The sequence below is a fragment of the Terrapene carolina genome, unplaced genomic scaffold (genome assembly GCF_002925995.2).
Source record: "Terrapene carolina triunguis isolate 2854851 unplaced genomic scaffold, T_m_triunguis-2.0 Scaffold42, whole genome shotgun sequence".
Lineage (NCBI taxonomy): Eukaryota > Metazoa > Chordata > Testudines > Emydidae > Terrapene > Terrapene triunguis.
The window spans coordinates 75,033,587-75,056,216 of record NW_020664393.1 but is presented as its reverse complement, the minus strand read 5'-3'; the positions used below and the strand labels follow the sequence as shown (position 1 = coordinate 75,056,216).

The following is a 22,630-nucleotide window of genomic DNA, read 5'->3' as shown; positions in this document are numbered from 1 at the left end:
AATATCAATGCAATTGCCTAATTTTAGGAACCCCCATTTGAAAAAAAACCTAACAGCGCTAATGTTTTCCATGTTCTAAGGAGTTAAAGAGGCCACCTAAACCTATTTCGGTCAGTATGATCACACAGAACTGCTGACGTTAAATTTTTTCACACTTAGGGTACGTCTACACTACGAGATTAATTCGAATTTAGATAATTCGAATTTGGGAAACAGATTGTATAAATTTGATTGTGCGCGGCCACACTAAGCACATTAATTCGGTTTTTAACCACATTAATTCGGTGGTGTGCGGCCACACTACCCCTAATTCGAATTTACAAAATCGATTTTGGTGCTACTCCGCTCGTCGGGGTGGAGTACAGAAATCGATTTTAAGCGCCCTTTAATTCGAAGTAACTGGCTCCGTTGTGTGGACGGGTTAAGGATTAATTTGGATTAACGCAGCTAAATCCGAATTAAAGTCGTAGTGTAGACCAGGCCTTAGAGTATTCAACAGATTGCTTCAGGAACTATGTGTTAGAAATAAGGTGAAGTAAGGTTAGTACTGTGTCATAAGTCAAATCCAGCTAAGCCATTAAACATGTGCTTAACAAAAAGCGTGCACAAACGCTCTCTCCATATCAGATCTCTCAATTCTTGTCCTCAAGGGAAACCTGCACAATGCCTTCAAAAGAGCTTAGGGACTTAAATTCATAACTCTCTGGACACCTGAAATCATGGGCTCAGAGACACTACCTTTATGGCTCATTACAACACATTTATAACTGACTCACCCTCCTTTGTCCTATGACTGCAGAGGTGTTAATTTCCCACTTCATTTTAACTGGTCTCCTGCAACGTGTGTTAGCTGCGTACGCTTAACATTCTGTCCGGTCTTCTATTTAGCTGCGTCACTCTGATTACTTTTTCCAGACCTGAAGAAGTGCTCTGTGCAGCTCAAAAGCTTGTCCCTTCCATTAACAGAGGTTGGTCCATTAAAAGAGATTATCTCACCCAACTTGTCTTTCACTTAGCATTAGAGACACGAGCAGTCCAACTGAGTTAAGCACATGCTTATTCAGCAAAGTACTTAAGAATGGACTTAATCACCTGCTTAAAGTTATGCACATGCTTATGTACTTTGCTGCATTGGGGCCCAAGTGTTGTACTATAAGACATTTCTGTAAAGACCAAATCCTCTTGTGAAGTCAATGGCAAAGCTCTTATTGACTTCAGTGGGGCCAGGATCTGAGCTAATGATTTTACTGGGTCTAATTGTCTGAAGGCGATGAGGATTTTGCCTACAAGATACTGCTGGTATTGTAGGAAAGGTGAATGGAGTGTCGAGGTTTAAATGTTAACATAGCCCAAATAGTACCGTTTTACACTCACTTTGCACAACTGTAGAAGACTGCAAGCCACTGGAGAATCAGCCCCCTACATACTTGTCACCATTGACACTCTGTCTAAGTTTTGCATTTCACTTACATAGGGGAGTGAATCTAAACAGGTCAGTATCACTTTGTTTTCAGGAATGATGTTTAGCTCTTCTAAGATGGTTTACATTTTGAGAGTCCTGTGCAAAATGTAAGGGTTCGTGCATAGTCAAAGCTGATATTAAGTTTAAGAAGAGTTTAGTGTCATCAGTACTCACAGGATCTGACCCTTACTATTAATCCAGAAGGCAGTTGAGTATTATTATCCTATTTTGCAGGTGGAGAAACTGAGTCACAGTGAGGTTAAGTGACTTGCTGAAAACCACAGTGTGAGGTGGCAACAGAGCCAGGATTGGAGATGAACTGTTCCTAGAGCCTAGCTTCATGATTTAATCCACTTTAACATGCTGCTTTAGAGTTAATTTCATCCCTGGTTGACCTGTAGTAGCACCGTGCTGTGCTCTTCAGGGTTCAGTATTTAAATACATTTCTATTAATTAGTTTAGTAGTATATTTTATTCCCTCTTTACCCAAATCTAAATTTTGGGTCTAAAGTATCTGATTGTCCCTTTAACTGTGGAGCTGTTGCTTCAAATCTCAAGATTTGTTTTCCTGAGCTCAGTTAATTATTAAAAACGAATTTAAATAATTAAGGAGCTCTACAGAGTCATCTATTTTTCAGCACTTTTGAGTGTTTGTAGTGCAGTCCTTTTGGTGAAGAAGAACTTGGATACATCACAGTGGCTTTGTGACCAGTATCCTCCTGTCTTCAAAAAGCACATCTACCTGTTTCCATCAGTGATACCCGGTCATTAAACAGGTATTTTCCCCATGACTGATATTTCTATCGTATGCTTTGTTGTCAAAGGAAAATGCTAGCAGAAAGACAGAGAGCATGCTGAAGGAATTCTCTGTGCACAGATCTTTTCTTGGGCCTGCAGACTCAAACCTCAGCCATCTCCAAGGGACCATCTACCACCCATCCTTGATCTTCATGAGGAGTTCTCCTTGGGATCGGGGGCTTGGAGGGAATAGAGCCTAGGGAGATGAACATTTGTTGAAGAATTGCCACTCAGACCTAAAAGTGGCAATTCTTCAACAAAAAGATTTCAAATACAGACTCCAGCGTGAAGCTGCAGAAATGGAATTAATTTGCAAACTGGATACCATCAGATTAGGCCTGAATAAAGACTGGGAGTAGCTGGGTCATTACAAAACCTAAACTTAATTTCCCCAATACTAGTTTCTCCCTACTGTTACTCACACCTTCTTGTCAACTGTCTGTAATGGGCCACTCTCTTACCACTCCAAAAGTTATTTTTCCTCCCTTGGTATCCTGCTGTTAATTGATTTATCTCATTAGACTGACCTCACACTTGGTAAAGCAACCCCCATCCTTTCATGTATTTATATCTGTTCCTGTATTTTTCACTTCATGCATCTGATGAAGTGGGTTCTAGCCCACAAAAGCTTATGCCCAAATAAATTTTAGTCTCTAAGGTGCCACAAGGACTCCTCATTGTTTTTCCCTGGTTTGTTATTGAGCAGTGGAGTGAAAAAAAAATAAATCAATGACTACCAGGCCATCAACGACTGAACTATTTTAAAGTCAAATTGCAGGCCATGTAGTAAAACGTTTGTTGTTTGAGCCCCAGAGCGTTACTCTCTATAACAGAGATGTTAGGACATCCACGTCACTTAACGTTGCTCCCTGTAGTCAGGTTTGGTTTCACTGTTTCAGTCTCTACCACTGCAAGCAGTCATACTCTGCTCTCAGCTACACTGGTGTCAATCTCTCTGTACTAACCCAATTGAAGTTAGTTGGCTAAATCCTCACACTTGATACAGCTGAGGGGAGAAAGGAAACTCTATGCCACTTTTCTATTCCTCTGATCCTGGTCCATTGAGGGCTGATGAAGTGCAGCTTATGCCAATGGAGGTATGTTGATTTCTGTGAGTTAAGGATCAGGTCTTCCACTTTTTCAGTTGTGCATGAGAAAAAAATGAAGAATCTGCTAGGTTTAATCTCACTTTTACTAGGAAAAAAACCTAAACATTTTAAAGTTAGACCTAGAAGATTTTGTACCCAGTTGTTCTTTTACTCCTAACGTACGAAATGTACAAATAACTACTATATCACTACTGTGTCATCAATTCAAGAAAATATATGAGAGTAATAAGTCAAATTGTATATGTGGTCAGAAATGGGATTTTTTAGTGGAAAATTAGATAAAAATGAAAAGATTTGGGTTTTGCCAGTTTTCAGTGGGAATTTTCACCTCTCCACTGAAAAAATGAAAACTCAATACCCAAAAATGTTCAGGCAAAAACTGAGGAGGGGAATCAATTTTTCAATGTAAAATCAAAAATTCTCTTAGAAAACCAGACACTTTCCACAAAAAAGTTCATTTCCTTGAAAACCCAATTCTTCCATCAGCAAAAGTTTCAATAAATTTTTTTCAGCCAGTTCTACTTATTAATAGAGCTGATGGGAAAATGGTAAGTATTTTTTTGTGGAAAAAAATGTAAAATTATCATAATTTTTTGAAGTACTCCCCGCCCCCAATTAAAAAAATTGTTTTTTGTTAAAAAAAAAAAAAAAAGAAAAAGGTATATAATATTTGAAATCCAAAGAACATTGCGTTTAAGGTTTTGTTTTTTCCTTTCCTTTCTTCCGTAGTTTCATCATCTTCCAGTGACAAAAAGGAAAAATGGGGACAAAAGGGGGGGGGGGGAAGAGAGAGGAAAAATAAGGGGCAAAAAGCCCAAACCAAAACGTTTTGCAGTTTGGGTTTTCACAGGAAAAAAAAAAAAAACAGAAGATTTTAAGGGGGGGGGGGGGAAGTCTTTAAAACTTTGTTTCCCCAGAAAGGGCATTTTTCATCAAAAATGTTTTGAATGAAAAAAAATGTTTTGTTCCACTTAGTATCAATATTGCTTACCCCGGGAATGTTTCTCTACAAGATTCTATAGTATTTAAACATGGCAGATACATGGACATACACACAGAGTTGCTGTGAGCCAAGATTGCAGTGTGCTGAGGGAAAAAAAAAAATCACACACGGCTTGGCCCTCTGTCAGCAGCTGTCAGTCTTTCTTTTATGGGAGTGCTAAAAATTCATGAGGTTCACTCAATAAAAGAAGGAAAATGAATAATAATGATGATCCTGCTGCCAATAAAAGAATGCAAGTAGGCAGATGCTGACAACGCTTCCTAGTGCAGCTGATGGCTGTGAGACAGGATGGCTCAGTGGGCCAGATTCCCCATCGCCGCGATCCTTCTGAAAATGGTTATTCTGTCAGTAGTATCTTACACCCACTTGGCACTGGTGTGAAGTTCGGCAACAGAGCCATCACCGAAAGATTGTCCCAAGTATTTGCCCAAGACCCATCAGGGCAAATACTGACTGCTGGCACTTTGGTAGAGTACTGTAGGAGATGCTATGATAATGGGTGACATCCTTTGAATCAGATGGATATTGTACCAAAGTCCCCTTCATGTTGGAATTACCAGTACTCCTGGAACTTCATATGAAGGACAGGAGAACACTCCTGTATCATGAGAGAGTCTCTTTGGCCCTGATTTGGAAAAGCATTAAGCATGTACGTATGTACACCCTTATTCAGCATTTAAACACTTGCTTAAATCTCCCTGATTTGATACAGTCCTCCAAGAGGAGGATAGTCATCTGGTCCATGAGAAGCATTTAGGTCTCTGAGACCTTTAGCTGAAAGAATGTGAGACAGAACTACAATTTTTTTCAAGAGCAGCAGAGGCTTATCAGAGAGGTATCATTAAAGAAATGTTAAACACTTTGTCTAAGGATGAGTTAGCTACTGGCATATTAGTGACTGTTCTGGCAAATAGAACAGCTATTGTGCGCTCATTCTTCGGTGGCAATTCGGCGACCGGTCCTTCCCTCCGAGAGGGACTGAGGGCCCCGCCGCTGAATTGCCGCCGAAAACCCGGACGTACTGCCCCTTCCCATTGGCTGCCCCAAGCACCTGCTTCCTGCGCTGGTGCCTGGAGCCAGCCCTGCCTCCAGGCTGTCACACACATCTTATCATGTTGTGTCCCTTTCTTCATCTGGGGCTCCACCAATGATACTAACCTCGACTGCCTGCTAGTCCACTTCTCCCATGAGCACTCTAGTAGGGAGAATAATTAGCAAGTTATTTTGTTTTTTAAGTAACATTAAAAAAGAAACAACAAATAGGGTAAAGTGATTCCTTGAGGGGTTGATTTCTCTCTTTAGTAAAGCTTGGGTGTAATTATGGAACCTTTGACTCCATGTGGAAAAACCCCAACTTTAAACAGTAATCAAGTCTGGGTTTTGAACCCAGGCCTGCAGTACTCCAGGCAGCTGCCACCCTGAAGCTCTTTAGAGCTACTGGAAAAAGGGGCAGGTAAAACTCTAGCTGGCCAAGAGCTCCTGATTGGGAGAGATGTCTGTCCCCGCCAATTGGCTCAAATGCAATATTTAAGCCAGAAGGTGGCACAGGAAGCTGTCTGAACAGCTAGGTGAATGTATGGCTGTCTACTGCTTTGAGGCTCTGCATCCTTGCTTGCACCCTGAGCCCTGCCTTCCATCCTGTTCCTTCCCTCCTTATCCCAGATATCCATCTGCTGCTGGTTCCTGCTTACCTGCCTCACTCCAGGTCCATGCTCATATGCCCTGCGTCTGATCCTTGGCCTGACCCTTGATTCTATCTCTGGCTATGTCCTCCTGGCTCTAGTTTCTGGCTCCTGACTTGCATGGTTAGGCCTGATTGCCCATGCCCTGGTCCTTACAGTAACCCAAGCTGGAAACATACTGTCCCGTTCATACACACAGAAGGCATTCAAAGATGGTTCAGAATAACAGGATGTAAATGCCTGAGTTTTCTGTTATGCCAGTGTAAATCTATTGACTTCAGTGCAGTTACTCCTGACTGTCGGAGTGCAAGTGAGAGAAAACTCAGGCCAAGGGACAGAGGGCTCACAGAAAACAAAAGAGTAAACTAAGAGGAAAGCTTGCTTAAAATAATTTGAAAAATGATGTATTGGATGCAACATCTACCCTTGGTGATTTCTGGTATTATTACTTTTCTTTAGTACAACCAGGGAGGACAATAAGTCTCTGTGGGCTAACGGTAAATTATGATCTATTGCAGAGGAGTGAGGGAAAATGTATCATAGGAGGTTGAATATGTGCCACATGCTCTCCCTGATGCTGTTGCACAAGTCGGATCTCACGGGACACGTCTGTTTGAATGTCTGCTGGAGAAAAGGGAATGTAAAAAGTCAGAGCAAACGTCATCTAGCGAAGAAAGAAGGGCAAAGTAGGGAAGGCACTGGACTGAAAGGGATTGGTGACTGCGGGCTTTGGAGTGTGTCCACTTATAAGGGTGAGGGACTGGAAGCCAGAAGTCTGCTCCCAACTTTACCACTAATTTAGTGTGTAGCCGAAGGGTGGTGTAACTTTGCCTTCCAGAGCCCCAAACATGCTTCTTTTGAAGTCAATGGAAGATTTGTCATTGACACCATCAGGCCCAGGGTTTGGGTCTATGTCTCCTTTTACCCTTCTACTTGGGGATACCTCTAGGATCTATCTCAGCAAGCTACTGTGAGGTTTAGTGAATAAGTGTCTTAAGTCAGTGGGTCTCAAACTTTTTTACTGGCGACGCCTTTCACATTGCAAGCCTCTGAGTGCAACCTCCCCCCCCAATAAATTAAACACACTTTTAAATATATTTAACACCATTATAAATGCTGGAGGCAAGCGGGGTTTGGGGTGGAGGTTGACAGCTCGCAACCCCTCATGTGATGACCTCGCGACCCCCTGAGGGGTCCCGACCACCAATTTGAGAACCCCTGTATTAAGTGGAGCTTAACATTATTTTTCCTGGAAAAAAGGAAGAGTTTTTGTGTTCAAAATTTTATGATTTTTCCCCCCATGTTGTGGACAAAAGGTTTTAAATGCATTTTTTCTAAATAACAATTTTTATTTCATTTAAAAAAAATGCATTTTGAATGTTTGTTCACCTCCCGTCTGTCACTTATTACTTACTTGCAGGGGGGAAAAGTGAGAAAAATAAAAAAATAAAATAACTACAAAAAGTCAGAGCATGGGATTTTTTTCCTCGTTTCAATGGAAAATTTTCAAAATTTCAAAAACATTCAAAAATGTGTTGAAAAATTTTCTTCAAAATTTTATTAGCAAAAAAGACAAAAAAGGCAGTGTCAAAAAATTGTCATTGTTGAATAATGACAAAAAATGTCATTGTCATCAAAATCTTATTTTTCAACAACCACAAAACCAACACCTTTTAGTTAAAAAAAAAAAAAAAAAGGTTTCTACCAAGTCTTTTGTTTAGGTACATTGGGTCAAATCCTGGCTCCATTGAAGTAATGGCAAATTGCTCATTGTTTGCAATGGGGCCACACATTCCCCATTGCCTTTATGCAGAACCTTTCACCAAGGATTTCAGAGTATTATTACCCTCAGTAGTTCATTTCCATTCCCTTAAGCGTGGTCTACTCTAAAAAGTTTGGTCGACCCATCTACGTTGTTCAGTGACGTGAAAAATCCACACCTCTGAGCAATGTAGTTGAGCCGACCTAATCCCTGTTGTAGAAAGCACTAAATGGATGGAAGAATTCTTCTGGCGACTTAGCTACCACCTCTCAGATAGGTGGATTACCTACGCCAACGGGAGGGGGCCTCCCATCAGTGTAGGCAGTGTCTACACTGAAGAGCTACAGTGGCATAGCTGCTGTAGTGTTTCACATGGAGACAAGTCCTTAGAGGTCATCTTCAGAGAGATACTTGTACTATCACAGGGGTTGGCAACCTTCAGCACGCGGCCCATCAGGGTAATCCAAAGGTGGGCTGTGAGACATTTTGTTTACATTGACCATCCGCAGGCACAGCCCCCTCCCAGCTCCCAGTGGCTGCGGTTTGCCGTTCCCAGCCAGTGGGAGCTGCGGGAAGCGGCAGGCCGCAGGGATGGTCAGCATAAACAAAATGTCTCGTGGCCCGCCTTCGGATTACCCTCATGGGCTATGTGCCGAAGGTTGCCGACACCTGTACTATAACTATATTCCCAACATTTCTTTGATGTGTCAATGTTAACTCATTAAGTCATATCTACATTAAGGTTCTGTCTAGATACGGATCCATATTATAGGGTTAAGACAGGATTTCCAAAGCAGTGTGGAGAGATGGTATAATCAAGAGATAAAGGCAATGCCTCACTTTATTTTAATAAGCAACAGAGAGTCCTGTGGCACCTTTAAGACTAACAGATGTATTGGAGCATAAGCTTTCGTGGGTGAATGCCCACTTCGTTGGATGCATGCATTCACCCACGAAAGCTTATGCTCCAATACATCTGTTAGTCTTAAAGGTGCCACAGAACTCTCTGTTGCTTTTTACAGATCCAGACTAACACGGCTACCCCTCTGATACTTTATTTTAATAGTTATTCATCAACATATTATTTAAACCATATTCAATTCCTGGCAGGCTTATTCTGGCCAGAGGCTTTTTTCAAATGGTTTTAAAAGCCAGAATGATCAAGATATTTGTTATGTCCTGTATCTGGTGCATTTCATCCAGAAGGATCCCAGGACACCTATGTGCAGCCATCTCCTGCGCAGAACATGGCAACCTTCAACAGTATACCACTACGTTGCACAACAGTTCAGGGCAGGAAGCAAGGAAGCAGATGATATGAAATGGAAACTTATGAGGAATTTAGATTGTTTGAATGTAATAATGTAGATTGGGATTTGGAGAGACATTTTCCATATAAATGTGTAAAACAAAAAACAAAACAATGCAACAAAAATATTCAGGAAAACGACAATAATTGCGTATAGCACTGCAATATCATTAACAATTCAGTATTTTTTTTAATTATAGCTTAAAATGGCCAGATTTTCCCAGTTGGGGGCAATCACTAGTTTCTTGAATATATTGGCCATGGTATTCTTTCTGTTCTCTGATTTAGAGATGGCTATGCAAACGCATCTGGCACAAACACTCATTCTCATGGATCTTCACAAGGCTTTCGCTTTCCACAAACATCCTTTTGAACAACCAACCACACTTGTTCAAATATTTGCAGCAAATGAAATCAGTAGAGTGGGAAAACCATGAATTCGCTGTGACGGTGTTTCTGTTTTAGTAATCCAACAAATGATCACAGATACTCTTTTGTAGCATTGATTGTAGCAAAGGCTATGTCTACACTTAAACCGCTACAGTGGCTCAGCTGCAGCACTTCTGTGTAGACACACTACAGCAACAGGAAGGGTGCTCCCATTGCTGTAGTTAATACACCTCCCTGAGAGGTGGTAGCTAGGTCATTGGAACAATTCTTCCCACCTAGCGCTATCTACACTTAATTACGTTGTTCGGGGAGTTGGATTTTTCATGCCCCTCGAGCAATGTAGCTGGGTCAAAGTAACTTTTTAGTGTACTCCTGGTCATAGTCTGAATGACTAGCCAGTATTTTCTAAGCACCCAGCTAATGTGATTTGTCGAGTCCTCCTTTGTGACGGATAACTACCCAGTTCATTTCTTCATGTATTATTCCTAGGTTGGGTGCCAGAAGTGGTGTTCACACACCTGAAGTCAGCAGCTTGCGTTAATGACTCTAGGATATTCCTAGAGGAGCCTGTCGACTGGCAGCCTGGGGATGAAGTTATTGTGAGTGGAACCGGTCCTGGAGATACGTATCGGCAAGAGGAAATTGTCACAATTGAGGCAGTGAACAACACTGAACTCTACCTTAGATCACCTCTCAGGTCAGTGGGTCTTGGGGGATCCCAACAACAGGTAGCTAATTTGTGGTTTGTCTACACAGGAAGTTATTCTTGATTAAGTAGTCCTGGTTAACTCCCTATGTAGATGCTCTTATTCCAGAATAAATGTTAATCCAGAATAGTTAATCTGCTTTAAATTATTACAGATTATTTTTCATATGTAGAAAAAAAGTCAGTAAAGCATGGGAGTCAGGATCAGGAATCGCAACAATTGCAATATAAAGTGATGACAATATTATATAAATACCTTTCTTTGAGAAGTTTTACAGAAACTGACATCACTCTGTAATGATACCTTCCAGTATCTTGCGTCAAGAGCAAACCAAGAACCAGCCAGTGGACTTTGAACAATCTGCAGAGAGCTTTTCCATAGCAATTAAACCTTCAAAACTGTTATGAAAAATGCTACAACCGCAGGCACAAAAACAGCTTCTCACACTTATTTATGATAATGACCCCCCCCTAAAAAAAAAACAACCTCTGATGATATTTTACTGAACCCACTTAAAAAAAATTTACTCTGAGCAGGAGAGTAGAATTTGCAAAGCTGAGTTAGGTAACATTTATTTCTTAGTAGAAACAACGAGGAGTCCGGTGGGACCTTAAAGACTAACAGATTTATTAGTCTTTTTAAGGTGCCACTGGACTCCTTGTTGTTTTTGTCGATACAGACTAACACGGCTACCCCTCTGATATTTCTTAGTAGAATGACCCTATTGGACATCGAGCATATTTGTTTAGCTTTAATTTTCCTTTTCTTTGCCAGGGCACATACAGCTGGGGCATTTCCAAAAATAAAACAAACAACCCAAGTGTAATAAAAATGTTCATTCTTTTTGGATAGTGGTGTCTGAGATGGTCCTGGTTGCCCAGTGCTGGTAGTCTGTGCTTCCATGTTGGAGATAACATTACAGAGTCTTCTCAGGTTACTAGAGGTTGATGCTCTTAATTATTAAAGTGGGGTACAGAGTAAAATAATGTGTGGTAGGTGTGGGTATCGTAAGTCCTACATTTGGTCTCTAGTTGCCTGAAAAATGCTGGCCAAGAAAAGCAATATTTGGAGATCCTTAGGGCCCTATATATTCTGAATATGGCTGGTCAACAATTTTCCAATGAAACTGTTTTTCACTGGAAAATTGGGTTTTTGACTAAATGAAAATTTTTGCAAAAAGTGTCTGTGGAAAAAATGATTTTGTGTTTGTTGTTGACTAACTGAATGCCCCAAACCAAACTATTTTGATTTGGAAATGCCGCTACAGGGCCCCTCAGGAGCTGTAGATTGATTGTCTCCGGCCCCTAATCTGCTGTATTCACTGGGCTCCTGGCCAAACTACGTCTTTCATGATGTACCAGGGCTTGGGACTCATGTAATGCAGCACCTCCTGTCTCTAGGAGAGGAGACCAAGTTGCAGCATGGGGGATGTAGTCCAACCAGGGAGCCTGGCCTATAGAAGAGGATAGGAGCATGAGGCACTGAAACTAAAACTGTCCTGAAATACCATGGTAACATTTCCAACTAAAAATATGTTGGGTTTGGGCTAAAATATTTCGTTATATGAATTTCCACCAAAAATCAAAATTCTCTGTTCCCCTCCCACACAGCTCCCCTTTTCTGACCAGCTATATTTCTGAATAGGATAGAGATAGGATGGAATAAATGAACAAAGCTCAAACATATAAAACTGCAACAAAACTATTACTAAACTTTTGAGGATTTGCCAATGATTGCAATGGCAATAGAATTGGGCCCCATACCACAATTGTCTGAAATATACAGATGTCACCTGAGAGCATAATTTGGCTCATACTATTAAAGTTCAGCCTGGATCACTCTAGGTGAACTTTTCTATGAACCTGATGTGAGTTTAGGGTCATAATGAAGGAATCTGGTGGATTCAGATTTCATTCTGATTTTGTGTGTGTGTGTGTATGTGCATAGAACATATTGAAACCTTTTTAAACCAACCAGAGTCTTTCCATACTCCCAAACCCTTTTATAATTCACAGGAATTTGCTGTTGTAGTTATGAAATAGAGATGGACTCAGAGCTAGAGCCTGGAACTTAACAAAACTAGTTTGGACCCAGCTCTGAATTGTGACGTTTCCATCTCTAAGCTCAGGATGAATGGATGCTTCCTGCAGACGTTCCGGCAGTCATGTTCTTGTGTCTGTTGCTATGCTTTGTATAGGTACCCTCACAGCTCTGGAGAAGAGTGGGTGCATGGGCAGCGCTTTGCTCTGAAAGCTGTTGTGGCATTGCTTAGCAGGAGAATTGTTGTCCGAGGAAACCTCACCAGAGAGAGGATGTCCCACCTAAGAGAGTGTGCCGAAGCAGGTGTTTCAGGAGGTAAGAAGATTCTTTGGATAGAGCCATGTTCAGAGGAAAAGAAATAAATAAAGGCAGTATTCTTACTTTGACATCACATTATGGTATATCATTTTGTTAGAAATCCTTCTGAACAGAATAACTTTGAAGCCCACTCAGCACCAGGAAAGTGAACTTACCTTTCCAGAGATTGTTTGACATGAAAGTATGAAGTCTCAGGCGTTGAACTGAATTTCCTTGTTATCTTGCAGATGTGTTATCCTCATGTTGTTGTTGCAAGCCATCTTCGGAAACCCCCCACCACCTTTTTTAAATGAGCCTAAAGTGGTAAAAAAGAGGATATCTTTTGAAAATAATGTTTCCGTGTACATATTATGTTAAACTTTTCATTGTGTTTACTAATTAGTGACTTAAAGAAAATCTCCCAATCCTTTCTGTAGCCTTGAGTGTCGAAGACTGAGATGTTACTAAGTGCATTTGTAAAACATGATCAAATAAAGATAATTGGTTTGATTTCTTCTCACTTACAGTGGTTTTATGCCTGTATAACTCCACTGACTTCCAGGGCGGGGTTCCTGATTCACCCAGGAGTTCTTGCGTAAAAGAGAGCAGAACCACACCCAGTGACTGTAATTTGGGGTGATAATTAGGACTGCTGACCGCACATGCTGTCCTTTAAAACTAAAATTCGGTCTGCTTTAAACTTTCGACACAAGACTTCATTTGATATGCAGCCGCCAATTGCTGGTACAGCCCCATGGGTTTACTCTGGCACCCAGGAATATTGTCACTGATATGCAGGAGGAGTGGGCGTGGTTTTATTTGTGTTAGAGTGAAGCTGTGGTTGTCAGAGGAATAACAAGAAGATGATTTGGGTGGGTGTCAGATTGTCTGGAGTGGCTCATGACTGTGAGTGCCTAACTCAGGGCAGACTGTCAGAAAACAGGGCAGACATCCCAATCTGGTGGTGTGTTCTGTAATTCGATTTCATCAAACCAGTAACAAATGTGAACTCCTGGGTCATTTATACCAGTCTTATCATAGAGTCACAGACAGTCCCGTTAGATTCTCCAGTCTATCTTACCAGCCAGACAAACTGGATTTTGTGATAAAAGGTCATTTAAACCAAAAATCACATCACATTTAGGTTGCTCCCAGTCCCAAGAGACTAGTCACTTACCCCAGATCTCTAGATCTTACACCAAAGACAATGCTGGTAGCCAGTTCTGTAGTACGCTAACTAAAGGTTTATTAGTTAAGAAAACGAAATGAGAGTTATTGAGAGGTTAAGGCAGGTCAAATATATGTACAGGTGAGTCACAGTTTGTAATTCCAAATGGCGGCAGGGATGTAATAAACTGCCAGTTTCCCAAAAGTCTTTTCAGGGTTCCCAGATAGTCTCTGGGGAATCTGCTTTGCCTCTGGTACACTTCCCTGTAAGAGTCCAAATAGTCCAGAGATGTAGGCTCTTTCCTGGAATCCATACTTATAGCTTTTTCTCACAGAAAACAAGCTGTGAGGAGCCATGTGGGCTTTTCCTCTGGTGATGGAGAGAGGAACGCATTTTGAGTCTTTGACCTCTGATCATCACACACAATGCCCACTTGCTTCGAAATGAGCTCTTTTCTGTTAAAGTTCTTCGTTTGAATTGCACAAGGCTTCTTTCTCATTTGACGGCTCGTTTGGTGGGTTACTTAGTTACGGGGTGTATACAATGTACATGTTTGCTACTCCATTATACCAGGATACAAATAAGTGAAAACAATGAACGTAACATCCCACTCATTTTCATGACGTTTAAGCACCAACTACACTCTTCTACATTTAACAACCACTTTTATCTATACTAATACACAAGTGAATTGCCCTGCAGCTCTGGCATGAGCTGGCACCTTGGTTGCCAGCGTCGCAGTGGATTTTGTTGTTACAGTTCTTTCTTAAAAATAAAAGAAACTAAATAAAATAGTGCTGTTAAAAGTGACCAGAAAGTGTTGGAGACTGAAATTCTCTCTGTAGCCTCAGAACAGGCACAGTTTGGGCAGTGGTAGTACAAATCTCCATATGCTACCCACTTGTGTGCCTCATGTCTGACCTGGAAGAGCCATCTCTAGGGACAAGGGGATTGTTCATACTCAATCCCATTTAAATCCTCTCTAACCTTTGCCAACAAGAGAGAGGTGTGATCTGAGTGCCAGTCACGGAGCCCTGCTTCCATCTTTGACCCTGAGCAAGTTGCTACTTAAGCTCTGTGTCTCACTTTTCCCCACTTGCCAGGTGGGGGTAATAGTCTTTACTTACACCTCTGAGAGGTACTGTGAAGAGCTAATGTTCATAAAGAATTTTGAAGTATTCTCATTGCAGTTTAATTCAAATACATCCATGCCCAATCGCCTTTTCACGAATCTGACCCAAAGTAAATCAATGTCAAATTCATCTTTCCCAGGCACAGATCTATTTAGAACTGAACAGAAGGAGCTTACCGAAGCATAAAATGACTTCAGCTTCCTGCAGGTTTCAATATACGTCCCTCTAAAAAGGATCAGCTCTTATGCATGGAAGGACATGGCTTAGGACTTTGCATGGAGCATAGAGTCACTGTGGAGCTGTGCCGTTGACAGACTCTCTCTGCTGTATTTCAGATGCCTCGGCATGTCTGTACAAGAGGAGCGAGAGGATGCTAGGATCCCGGGATATGGGGGCCGTTGTTATTGTGCAGGCTTTCCAGGGTGAGGACAGTCACATCCATTTGGAAGGTGTTCAATTCCAGCACGTGGGCCAAGCATTCCAGCAGCAACTGAGCGCACTGACCATTGCCGGGGATGCCCGTATGACTGGTGAGAGACTGGTTAGGGCCCTTGCCTAGCACTTGGGAGACCTCAGTTCAATTACCTGCTCTGCCACCAACTTCCTCTGTGAACTCAGCCAAGTCACTTGGCCTCTCTGTGCTTCAGCTCCTTATCTGTAAAATGGGGTTAATAGCACTGCCCCAACTCTCAGGGGTCTTGTCAGGGTAGAGACACTAAAGACTGTGAAGTGCCGTGGGATCTATTGATGAAAACTGCTATACTGTATAAGAAATAGGTGCTATTGATGATTATTATAGATCGGAGATAGGCCCAAGAAATACCACGAATCAGGCCTCCACTGATTGAACTTGGGGCATGAAAATGATCATGAAATGGTAGAGTTCATGATTCTAAGGAATGGTAGGAAGAAGAACAGCATAATAAAGACAATGGATTTCGACAAGGCAGACTTTAGCAAACTCAGGGAGTTGGTAGGTTAAGATCCCATGGGAAACAAGTCTAAGGGGAAAAACAATAGAAGACAGTTGGCAGTTTTTCAAAGAGACATTAAGGGCACAAGAGCAAACTATCCCACTGCGTAGGAAAGATAGGAAGTATGGCAAGAGCCCACCCTGGCTTAACCAGGAGATCTTCAATGATCTAAAAATAAAAAAAGAGACCTACAAAAAGGGGAAACTAGGTCAAATTACAAAGGATGAATGTAAACAAATAACACAAGCAATTAGAAAGGCCAAGGCACAAAACGAGCTCAAACTAGCTAGGGACATAAAGGGTAACAAGAAAACATTCTACAAACACATTAGAAGCAAGAGGAAGACCAAGGACCAATCGGGGCGGGTGGAAGGAATAATAACAGAAAATGTGGAAATGGCAGAAGTGCTTAATGATGTCATTGTTTCGGTTTTCACCAAGAAGGTTGGTGGTTATTGGACATCTAACGTATTGAATGCCACTGAAAATGAGGTAGGATCAGAAGAGGCTAAAATAGGGAAAGAAAAAGGTTACTTGGACAAATTAGATGTCTTCAAGTCACCAGGGTCTGATGAAATGCATCCTGGAATACTCAAGGAGCTGACTGAGGAGATATCTGAGCCATTAGCAATTATCTTTGAGAAGTCATGGAAGATGGGAGAGATTCCAGAAGACCGGAAAAGGGCAAATATAGTGCCCATCTATAAAAAAGGAAATAAGGACAACACAGGGAATTACAGACCAGTCAGCTTAACTTTTGTACCCGGAAAGATAATGGAGCAAATAATTAAGCAATCAATTTGCAAACATCCAGAAGATAATAAGATGATAAGTAACAGTCAGCATGGATTTGTCAAAAACAAATCGTGTCAAACCAACCTGATAGCTTTCTTTGACAGAGTAACAACCTTTGTGGATGGGGGGAAGCAGTAGACATGGAATATCTTGATTTTAGTAAAGTTTTTTATACTGTTCCGCATGACCTTCTCATAAATAAACTAGGGAACTGCAACTTAGATGGAGCTACTATAAGGTGGGTGCAAAACTGGTTGGAAAACCATTCCCAGAGAGTAGTTATCAGTGGTTCAGAATCATGCTGGAAGGGCATAATGAGTGGAGTCCCGCAGGGATCAGTTCTGGGTCCAGTTCTGTTCAATATCTTCATCAATGATTTAGATAATGGTATACAGAGTACACTTATAAAATCTGCGGATGATACCAAGCTGGGAGGGGTTGCAAATGCTTTGGAGGATAGGATTAAAATTCAAAATGATCTGGACAAACTGGAGAAATGGTCTGAAGTAAATTGGATGAAATTCAATAAGGACAAATGCAAAGTACTCCATTTAGGAAGGAACAATCAGTTGCACACATACAAAATGGAAAATGACCACCTAGGAAGGAGTACTGCAGAAAGGGATCTGGGGGTCACAGTGGACCACAAGCTAAATATGAGTCAAACAGTGTAACGCTGTTGCAAAAAAAAGTGAACATCATTCTGGGATGTATTAGCAGGAGTGCTGTAAGCAAGACAGGAGAAGTAATTCTTCCGCTCTTCTCTGCGCTGATTAGGCCTCAACAGGAGTATTGTGTTCAGTTTCAGGTGCCACATTTCTGGAAGGATGTGGACAAATTGGAGAGTCCAGAGAAGAGCAACACAAATGATTAAAGGTCTAGAATACGTGATCTATGAGGGAAGATTGAAAAATTGGGTTTGTTTAGTTTGGAAAAGAGAAGACCGAGAGGGGACACGATAACAGTTTTCCAGTATGTAAAAGGTTGTTACAAGGAGGAGGAAGAAATTTTTTTTTCTTAACCTCTGAGATAGGAGAAGAAGCAATGGGCTTAAATTGCAGCAAGGGAGGTTTAGGTTGGACATTAAGAAAAACTTCCTAACTGTCAGGGTGGTTAAACACTGGAATAAATTGCCTAGGGAGGTTGTGGAATCTCCATGATTGGAGATTTTTAAGAGCAGGTTAGACCACCCGTCAGGAATGGTCTAGATAATATAGTCCTGCCATGTGTGGAGAGGACTGGACTAGATGACATCTTGAGGTCCCTTCCAATGCTATAATTCTATGATTCTATGTTTTCTTCAAAATCCACATTCCAAACCAAACCAAATTTTGTATTTAGGGGCCTCTCTTCATGCTCCATGAAATGTGTTTTGGACTAGGGGTGGTTCGATTAAATAAGAAATCCACATTAAGTTTTATCCATTCCTAGAACTCAACCCCTAATGAATCTTGTTGAAGATTTTAAGATATTTAATTGTTTTTCCCCTCTGCCTAGCAGCCCGCCTCAAATTATAGTTCATTTTTGCTGCTTCTCTGTGTAATCATGGTCTGGCCAGCACTGGAAACAGAAGTAAAATACTAAGGCTTGGTCTACACTTACCCCCCAAGTCGAAGTAAGGTACGCAAATTCAGCTACGTGAATAACGTAGCTGAATTCGACATACCTTACTTCGAACTTACCGCGGTTCAGACGCGGTCCACACGCGGCAGGCAGGCTCCCCGTCGACTCCGCGGTACTCCTCTCGTTGAGCTGGAGTACTGCAGTCGACGGGGATCACTTCCTGGTTCGATTTATCGCGTCCAGACCAGACGCGATAAATCGAACTCGGAACTTCGATCCCCAGCCGCCGAACTAGCGCGGCAGTGTAGACCAGGCCTAAGAATAAGCCTATTTCATTAGTTTCAGTCTAGCAACTGGAAAGCAGGAAGAGCTGGAAAACTCATGGGTAAAGTTGGTTCTCATGAGATTCCTAGCCAAACTTTGTAGAATCATAAAATATTAGGGTTGGAAGAGACCTCAGGAGGTCATCTAGTCCAATCCACTGCTCAAAGCAGGACCAAAACCCACTAAATCATCCCAGCCAGGGCTTTGTCAAGCCGGACCTTAAAAACTTCTAAGGATGGAGATTCCACCATCTCCTAGTTAACCCATTCCAGTGCTTAACCACCCTCCTAGTGAAATAGTGTTTCCTAATATCCAACCTAGACCTCCCCCACTGTAGTCTCATGGAGGTTTGTCCATCACTACTGCAGACTGCTAGTAAAGTCTGGTGACTGTTGTAGGGTCCCTCCAACTCCTGTTCATAACAATGGGAGTCTTTCCATTGGTGTCAAAGGGAGCTAGATCAAGTTCAGGATATGAACATCAGCTGAGCAAGCTTTGCCTTTGTCCTGGCATGTAGCCCACACTGGCCTGACATTAGTCATGTCTGCTAATTTGCACATGGCTTACTGGGTTACATATAAAAGATCTCTTACAGTGTAATGACATTTTTATTCTTGCTTTGTGGATCACTGGATGGCATATGTTTGGCTTCTTGTGTGATTGTGCTAAACTGGCCACATTTCAAAGTTTGTCGTATAGAAAAAAAATCACCTGCGTGACATTGTTGTGATGCAAATTCACTTAGTATAGTGACATCATAGGAAATTTGATATATTTGTGTAAGCATGATGCCACAATACTTTGCAATGTTATGATGCTGCTTTAAAACCTCGTTATGTTGTGATGCAATGTCACAATGTTGCAAACACTTTACCCGTTGGAAATCATTTTGGGGCTGAGGGGGTAAAATTCATTATATAAGCAATACTTGCAGGTTGGTAAAAAAATTTGCAAAATTTGGTAAGGGTGAACAGCTTAAATTGCGATCTGTCTCATCGGCGCATCACAGCAAGTTGGATTAATCAAGCAGCATCAGCGTTGATGAATAATAGTTTGTACAAAAACATCACCTTTAACGGAGGTAACCTGGAGTTATATTCTTGCTTTCCTCTGACACTACCCTTTTCTTTCTAGATTCTTACATTTGCAGTTGCTCTGTGTGGGATTCCTTTGGTCGGGGACTCAGTCTGTCAAGGACCTCAGAGCTAAGAGTGGACAATAATGTTTTCTATAACATTTTAGGTCATGGGATTCTACTGGGTAAGTGAAGCAGAGGATTTTCAATCAACCTATACGTGGCTCTTTATGCCAAGGACACTGTTAATCAAAATTTCCTTGGGTGGAAGAAGGTTTGATTCATGTTCTCTGGCACTAGTCTTGTGGAATCCACTATATCACTCTCCAACTTCCTCATGCAGATGCTGAAGACCTATCTCCTTGTAACCATATATGCCTTGGGTCCATTTCTTATGAGCAGCACGGAGCTTGTTCAGTCCCATTGGTACTTCTCTCCCACCCCACCTCTTTTCTTTATAATCTAACAGTAGATAGAGATTCACCTGTCATGGAAAGAACTCTATGATGTAATATTTAAAGACCTGGTTCACCTAAGCACATACTTCCCGTTAGCGTTGATCAGGTGACATTAAAAACAATGGGATGATAGCACGTGCTTAAAGTCAAGCACAGGCCTAGGTACTTGACTGATTTGGAACTTGAGATAACAAAAATATTGAAAATCAAAATCTCTCTCCTACCTACCATTAAAGCAAGCTGGAGATTGGTCTGCAGACTGTTCCACCAGCATCCCATACTGCCTGAGTATCTAATGATATCACGTTAGTTTTGGCTGCCGCCAGTCATGGATGAGAAACAGCAATTTAAATTTAAACAAACAAACAAAAGCCTTAGGCCCCGATTCTGCAATCCAGTGCACACATACAGGCCTTCCGCTTGACTGGAGTCCCACTGAAATCACTTTGACTATAAACAGGTGCAGCGCTCAACCTGTCCAGGTCTTAATTTGGAAATCCATTCCTCCCATCCTTCATGCTGAGACATAAGTCTGACTTTCCAATCTCTGGGCTGAACTAAATGTGTCCTCAGAAATTTCGGTCTGAATACTCTGTATCCTCAAGACGTCTTTAATGGCTTCAATGTCAGTAGCTCCAGAGGGTCTGAAAGATGAATTTATATATCATTTTGTTACCTGTAAAGGCATATTTATTATAGCTGCCTGTTTGCTGCTCTAGAATTGGAATCTCTCAATGATTTCATTTAAACCCCTATTTTCTAGGGTTTTGCAGGACAGTCATAAAAAGTTGCTCTGGGCTTAAAGTTAATTGGCAAACAAGATCCTGGCCTGGAAGCCAAGACTTTTTATGCCTCCTTTCAAACCTGTATGACTGTCAAAAGAACTCGTATACAATCCTACTTTTGCCCTCATAATGGCTGTGACTGAAATAAATACAATCTGAAAAGGAAATATGTCTCAGTAAGATCTAGTTCCAACGTAAATGCCATGGAGGTTGCAGAGTGTGTGAAAAAATAAAGCCCCAAACGCAATGCATATTTTTTTTTCTGGAGATCAGCTTTAATTTAGGGTAGTTAATATGTGGGAGGGTACCTGTGTCTGGGGAAGAATTGCAGGGAGCGTTGGCGTATGTTATCCCTAGCAAGAACCATATTTCTTGTAAAGGAAGGGCAAGGTTGACTTGCATGTTCCTTGGATAGGGCTTGCCATTTTCCAGATAGATGATGGCTGGCATTTCCTTAGGAAGGAGGTTAAAGTGCTTTTCTTTCCTTTCTGTGCCAATTCATACCATTTTGGGGACCCAATTACTGCAGGCAGGAGGCATGTGTGCTGCTGTGAGTGGTGCATCCATTGTTGTCTTCTTCCCATTGTCTAGTTCGTGGCTCAAACAACAACAACAACAAAACCCCCAAAACAACCCAAAAAACCAACCAAAATAAAACAACAACAAGCAAAAACCCAAGGTGCTTTGGTACATGATTGCATGATATGTTTTTAATATTTCTGTTTACATGGTTAAGGCATTGGGTGGGGACTCAGGAGATTTTGGGTTTAATTCCTGGCTCTGTCACAGGGTGCCTGTGTGAATTTAGGCAACTCACCTCATCGCTCTGTGCCTCTGTTCCCCATTTGTACAATGTGTATCATAATCTCTCTTCTTTCTAGCTGTTGGCTGTCTTCTCTGTTTAGATTGTAAACTCTTCAGGGCAGAGACCGTCTTACTCTGTGTTTGTACAGAGCCTAGCACAAGAGGCTCTGATCTTGGTTCCGGCCTCTTGGCACGACCATAGTACAAATTAATAACAACAGTTCCCTCACCACCGTGTGGAAATTATCTGATCTTTCAACTATGCACCACAGTAATAATCTTCACCCTGATATTTAGACCTCTGTCATGTTAAATTGATCCTGCCCCACTCTCAGCTTTCCTTCTATGGTGTAACATGGATTCCAGAGTGCTTTGCAAATAGTATATGTACAGCACTGCAGAAATGCAGCCACCTCTGTGGTGAAGAGCTGCAGCCAACCAGCACACGGTGCCTTGCACAACAGTATAGGTGGGGAATAAAACATACAGAATAATATGTGATCTGCATGAGTGATGATTGTTGGAGCTGTATTTGATGAATTTGTGCCTCTGATTATATTTTAGGAGGGTGGCTGGAACAGGGGAATAGAGTCAGACACAACACAGTGATTGGACTTTCTGGAACTGATGGACTTTCCAACATAGAAACGTTATCACCAGCAGGGATCTACATCAGGGCTCCTGCTAACCAGATAGAGGTAAGGGTAAAAAACAAGAACAGCATAATGTATCAAAGAACAACATAATGGTCTGAAATATTGTTCTCGGGGTGACCCAAACACAGGCTGGTCACTTACTGAGTGAGTTTTAATAAGGATGGTTACTGAAACAGGATAGTAATACAAGTGCACAATGCTATATTCCCAAATAATATTCTGTGTGTGTGTGTGTGTGTGTGTATACACACACAGAGACATAACACACTCTCTCTCTCTCTCTCTCTCTCACACACACACACACACACACACACACACACACACACACACACACAC

At 41.6% G+C, this 22,630-nt stretch overlaps 1 protein-coding gene across 1 annotated transcript in view; it reads left to right on the top strand.

The window, feature by feature from the left end:
• PKHD1 (PKHD1 ciliary IPT domain containing fibrocystin/polyductin) overlaps nucleotides 1–22,630 on the top strand; it is a 323,564-nt gene that overhangs the window by 114,281 nt on the left and 186,653 nt on the right. Inside the window, exons 27-31 of the mRNA XM_029911885.1 lie at nucleotides 10,005–10,212; nucleotides 12,420–12,577; nucleotides 15,196–15,390; nucleotides 19,651–19,776; nucleotides 22,203–22,336. Of these exons, the coding sequence (XP_029767745.1) occupies nucleotides 10,005–10,212; nucleotides 12,420–12,577; nucleotides 15,196–15,390; nucleotides 19,651–19,776; nucleotides 22,203–22,336 (821 nt within the window). The remainder of the gene's footprint in view (nucleotides 1–10,004; nucleotides 10,213–12,419; nucleotides 12,578–15,195; nucleotides 15,391–19,650; nucleotides 19,777–22,202; nucleotides 22,337–22,630) is intronic.